This window comes from Camellia sinensis, chromosome 2, assembly GCF_055761805.1.
Source record: "Camellia sinensis isolate YWXY chromosome 2, ASM5576180v1, whole genome shotgun sequence".
NCBI lineage: Eukaryota > Viridiplantae > Streptophyta > Magnoliopsida > Ericales > Theaceae > Camellia > Camellia sinensis.
In genome coordinates this window covers 74909201-74915200 of record NC_138962.1, presented here as the reverse complement: position 1 = coordinate 74915200, position 6000 = coordinate 74909201, and the positions used below count along the sequence as shown (strand labels likewise).

The 6000-nt window shown below is 32.1% G+C and overlaps 1 protein-coding gene and 1 long non-coding RNA gene across 2 annotated transcripts; one reads left to right on the top strand and one right to left on the bottom strand.

Moving 5' to 3' along the window:
* On the top strand, positions 1 to 3535 carry LOC145820123 (cytochrome P450 90D2-like). Its single transcript, XM_082914848.1, has 4 exons — positions 1 to 178; positions 1221 to 1270; positions 2963 to 3112; positions 3208 to 3535. The coding sequence occupies exons 1-4, from the start codon at positions 145 to 147 to the stop codon at positions 3229 to 3231; spliced, it is 258 nt and encodes an 85-aa protein (XP_082770974.1). The 5' UTR covers positions 1 to 144; the 3' UTR covers positions 3232 to 3535.
* Positions 3536 to 4730: 1195 nt separating this feature from the next.
* Positions 4731 to 5367, bottom strand: LOC114305506 (uncharacterized). Its single transcript, XR_003644394.2, has 3 exons — positions 5230 to 5367; positions 5098 to 5139; positions 4731 to 4995 (listed from the first exon to the last, which is right to left on the bottom strand). It is a non-coding gene; the product is annotated as an uncharacterized LOC114305506 (long non-coding RNA).
* Positions 5368 to 6000: the final 633 nt, after the last annotated feature.

The window sequence follows — 6000 nt, the reverse complement described above, 5'->3', positions numbered from 1 at the left end:
TGTAGGTATTAGGTATATGTGGTGGTTGATTGTGGACCTCTGGGAAGATAGCAAACACTTCAATGGCTAAGGATTGCTGGAGGTGGTGAACGAGAAGACCAAGGATTGATTGGTTTAACATGATTGTCAAAAGTCTCATTCATTATGAACTGGAGGAGAAGACCAAGGATTGCTGGAGGTGGTAGTCCCTTTTTATTGATTTTTATCTCATTCATTACAAAGTCTTGCATATAGTTGAAGGGGAGATTGAAATTGATTGATTGGTTTAACATGATTGTCAAAAGTATAGACATATCCTACTTTTATCAAACTCTCTCTTATACATTTAACCAATAGCATTTCTTGCAATATAAATTTTATAAACTAATAACAGGCTAGACAGTAGCCCTGGAACGGACTCCTAGCTTTACTTAAAATTTAGGAAAATTATAACCAAAGTAGAAACTCCTAAAAATTAAAATTCCTAACAAACATGACTTTCTATGCAAGAGCTTCTTTATTGGCTAATGATGGGCTTTAAGTGGGCTGTTTTTGGAATCCTTGTCTTTCTATCCGTCTATCCTTTATTAACAGTTTGTGCCTGTTCTCAGTGGACAGAAGGAATGAGAGGAGAGAAACATGAAGGGGCATATATAATCAGTTAAAAAACTCATCTTAGGTAAAGGGCTCAAGGAACTGAAATGCATCTTTATGTAAGATGCACCTGTGCTTTATGAACTGTCTGACAGATTTGTGTAAAATGCATGTGTTCTAGGAACTTTCTGACAGATTTTCATTTATTTATTTATTATATTACCCTATTTAGGGTTGTCATGTCCATTTTTCTAATGTCAAGAATGAATGTAATGGGTTTTAAATAATTTATGGTTGGTGGCTTTTAGATATTGTAACCACATCTTTATATAAAAACTATTATATATATAACGTGGTAATATAAATTTATTTAATTCTTTTGCATGGATAAGATTGTTCAACATTATTACTATTTTTTTTTTAATATGTGCCAATTCTCTCTCTCACTCCTTCCTGTTTCTTTTCCTTTCTTTTCTTTTTTTTTCTTTTTTAATTTTTATGAATCTGAATAGGAAAATATATGTGTGTGTGAGGGAACTGACCTTGGTTGCTCTTCACTTTTGTTTTGTGTTTTTGATAAGATATATAAGGAGTCAATAGGTACTGCTCCTATTAATTGTAACTCACAGATACAATTATGTGGACAGAAAAACTAGTTGAGGAGCACAGGGAGTTCGATGCTGTGATTGCTTTAGAGGTACGATCATGTTAATTGTAACTTCTGTTAGGTAATGTTGGCTACATTTCTACAATTTGTGTTCCTCAAGTCATGAATTTTGTATGCATACTTGCATATAAAGGATTTTGTGTTAAACATGGTATTAGCTATTTTATCACTTGTTTATCACTTGTTTACCTATTTTTTATATCCACTTAATAATGCTTGGTATTAGCTATTGGAATACTCTCCTTGGTGTTAAACATGGTATTCATTCTTTTTATTGTCTTCTTTAGAGAGGATGCAGGGTCTCAGTGTCTTTGTCTAAATTATCTTAAATTTATGATTCTTCAAATGCATTTCCATGAAGTTACATGACTCAGCATTAAACTTTTGATTTGTGCTTTAATGTCTAGAATTCATATTATTTATGAATTTGGACAAATCTAAATGGATTTTAAATAGATATAATTGGTGGAGTTCATGATTTTGGATTAAGTTTACCAACTCTAGCTGGTATTAAATTGTTTTGCTTTTTAATGGTATGATAATCCAATAAATAAGGAAATGCACTTGTTGGAAACTAGGATTTTATGATTTTGTTGCCTTGTCGAGTCTATAATTAGTGTTAGGTGGGGTCATATATCTTAAGTTGGAAAATGCTGCAATCATTTGCTGCTCTTTTTACAGAGCCTGACATGGAAATTTGTGGATGACAAGAATTGTAAGTTCGTAATATACCTCTGATTATGCCATCATCTATTGAATGTAAAAGTTCATCAAATCTGTGGTCATCATTATTATTATTTTCTCCTAAATTTGGCTTAGTTTCTTGGTTAATGCATTTTTTCCATTTAAGATGAAACCCCTATCATTTAGTACTGCAATTTTGAGGTTCTAAACAAGTGCTGAAAATCAGCAGCGGTGTGCTGAAAATATGTTGCAGAATGCAGAAATCTAAATGCCAAGATTATGGAAAATCTTATATTGGACTCCATATTTATCATGTGCTTGTGTAAGTGACCAAGATTTCCCAAAATTCTGTTCTCATAAATTGTTTACACTGTTATCCCTCAAGAATAAAAAACTGCAGGCATAGCAAAATATCAATTATATTGGGCAAATATTAATACACTGTTATCAATTGGATTTTGTTTCCAAACATTAGAGGGTCAACTAGTTAGCTTCAATTCCAAAATGGTATGTAAGACAGAGAGAGGGAGAATATATTAGAATTTAGAGTTTTACCCTCTTTTCATTAGTGAACCAACAACATTTCTGTCATTTTTATGCTCCTTGTGCTCTGTCTAATCAGATATGTTTGTATAATAATTGAATCCCCTGTATTGGTATCTATCCAATTTTTATCTATTTGCTTCTCATTAACTCACTCTATTATAAGATTTACCCGTTGTTGTTGGTGGTGGTGTAATTGTTGTTTGTGTTCGTGTTATAAAGCTCTAGATGGTGTCTATCTCAGAGTCAGATTTATCAGATATTTTGATATCTGTGCTTGATATCCCAATAACATGATTTCGTATGAATTATTTTACCTGATAAACTAAGATCATAATAACTATCCTTAATAGTCCAAAGTAATGATGAACCATATTACATACACAGTAATTATGTTCCCTAATCCTCATTAATATGTTAGTAAGAGTAATAATTATGTTTCTAAACCCTTAAAGATGTTACTTATACTAAAGAAGGTTCATATGTTCTGTTCAGATTGTTTTTCAAGTACTAGTGAAGGCATTGATTAGCATGGATCCAGGTGATGACACGGAGTTTCTAAAGAAACAATTTCAAGAATTCATGGCTGGTCTCATACCTTTACCAATTAACATATCTGGAAGTAGACTCCACAAGTCATTACAGGCAAGTTAATAATGTAGTCACATTAATTTCTTTATTTTTCTTATTTTACACTATTATGAGAAATTAATAATAAATTTGAAGATGGGTTGTTTCAGGCAAAGAAGAAAATGGTTGAATGAGTACATAAAATCATCGAAGCGAAAAGAAAGAACAGAGGCAGATCAGAAGTTGCAAAAGATGTAGCTGATGTTTTGCTGAATGATGCAAGTGAAGAGCTATAAATGACGATCTAATTTCAGATAATTTTACATTGTGTAATTGGATTGAGGACACTATGAATATGTATTTCTATATTTCTAAAATGTGTAGTGGGAGTAGTTGGTTATTCCTCTATTATGTATGAAATTAAATTATTGACGTTGGATTAGACTTGGTTCTTATGGAATTTGTAATATATATATATAATTGGACGTTCAATATTAATTTTTTGGATGGTTGGAACTAAAATGTGTGTACGTTGTTGAATGCTTGATAACATATTTAGCATTAATGGATTATATTGTTTATACAGGGTACAGATTGTATTAATAATGGATACAGGTTGTTTAGAAAAAAAAATTAAAAAAAAACACGAAAAATTATTTGGCCACCAAATGTTTTGGTAGCCAAATAGGTAATCAAAAGTTTTGGCTACTAATAATTTAGTAGCAAAAACATAACCCAAAACATTTTTGTCACCAAATAATTAGTAGCTAAAAGATTTGAGAATGAGAGAAAGAAACTATTGGTGACTAATACTTTAGTGGCCAAAACATACACTTTGCCGACTAAACTAAGATTAGTAGCCAAATGTTAACTTTCAGCGACCAAAACAAGTTAGTAGCTAAATGTGTACTTTCGGCGACCAATTATTTAGTAGCTAAAAGTGATACCTTCCCCGACCACAACAAGTTAGTAGCCAAATGTGTACTTTCAGCGACTAATACTTTAGTGGCGGAAACATACCTTTTGCCGACTAAACTAAGATTAGTAGCCAAATGTGTACACTTTTAGCGACTAAACAAATTTTAGTCGCCAATACTATCGCCGACAGGGTAAAGGCAACGAGTTTAGCGACAAAAAATTTTGGTCGCTAAATCGTTTCGGCGACTAAATAAGTGACTTTTGGCTACCAATATTTTGGTAGCTAAAAGTGACATTTCTTGTAGTGACATTACACAAAGCAGAGTTCTTTTCTATATTAAAACTAAACATAGCATCAAACAAAAGCAACAAAAAAACTAGTTTTAGACAAACAAAAGCAACAAAACTCTATAAATAGAAGTAACAAATAATTGGAAATGATTAAACAATGGCCCGGCTTAGTAGGGCTTATTTCCAGTTTATTTTAGCTTTTAGCTTAATTTAAGCTATTTTGATTTGTTTGGTTCAACTTAACAATACAGCTTATAACTTTTTGTAAGTCAAAAATCAATTTATTCTTTGAGTGGAGAAGGAAAAATTTAATTTATAAGTAAAAAATTAGCTTATGTTCACAAGTATAAGGTATAAGCTGTTAGATTATAAGTTATAATCACTTTCCTACAACTCTACCCTACGGAGCCAATATTATCTATCCCGGGACCATGAATATGATATACAACACATCAATCAGTGGCCAACAACAAATAAAAGAATAAAGATAGCAACAAAGATATGATTCAATTATAAAACATGCACCTTCTTTTTTAGTGCTCTAATTTTTTTTTATCAATATCTAGAACAGGATCTGAAGGAGTTGAACATTGTGTTGAGTTTGAAGGAGGTGCAACCACAGTAGAATGTGTAGAGATAGCAAGGTCATTCAACTGAGATACCACTAGCTTAATAGATTCCAATCCCTGACTTGTATCTTCATCTGACGTTTCATTCCTATCCGAGTTATTACCCTTACCAAGAGCAGCCTGCACCAGTAACAGTGTAGCTTTTTAGCCTCTGTTAATGGGTTACATTTTGAGATGAGATGGAAACCAACAGTGTCACCAAGAGAGAAAGAGAGAGCTCACCGAGAGAGATAGAGCAAGAGACCAAGCCGCTAGTGATCTGATCTGAGATGAAATCACAAGAATAGAGAGAGAACTCAGTTTTAGAAAGAGAAGAGAGAGAGAGAGAGAGAGAGAGAGAGAGAGAGAGCTTACTAATTTGAGATGGAAACCAACAAATAGTGTCACCAATAGAGAGAGAGAGAGCTCACTGATCTGATTTGAGATGAAATCACAAGAACAAAGAGAGAACTCAGTCTGAGAAAGAGAAGAGAGAGAGAGTACCGAGAGAGAGATGAGAGACGTCTGATGGGTTGAATTAGGGTTAAGGTTTACCTTTTATAAGAAATAAGAAATAATATTATGTGGCAGGGTGTGTATAGTATAAATATAGATTATTTATATATGGTTCGGATCAGTTTCAATCTAGAACTGTGGGGTTAGAATCGATCCGTGAACTATAGATTTTTAAATTTTTAATTTTGAATTACAGATCCAAAAAAATTAATCTAAACCTACCGAATTAGATTAGACCGAATTGAATTATGAATTATACGAATTCCGTACTCAGCCCTACAACATGCATAGCCATATATTAGACAAGAGGGAATCTCAAGATATTGATATTCTAAAACAGGTTGCAACACTGTTATTGGGTTTTTTTAACCTAATTTGCAGATTACATGGCACCCAGTCAAATCTACAAAACTCAAATTGTCAAATCTTCCAACTCTAAATAAATTTTATTTTTTTCTTAAAGAGATTATTGTGTTTTTTTTATTTTTAGAAAATTGATGCATATAAATTTTAAAATTATTTATATATATATACCTTCATTTTAATAGGTATGTCTACACCAGTTTTGATAAAACAATGAAATTTTTGATAAATGTTCTGCATAGGGCCATCTTTTTATTTTTATTTTTA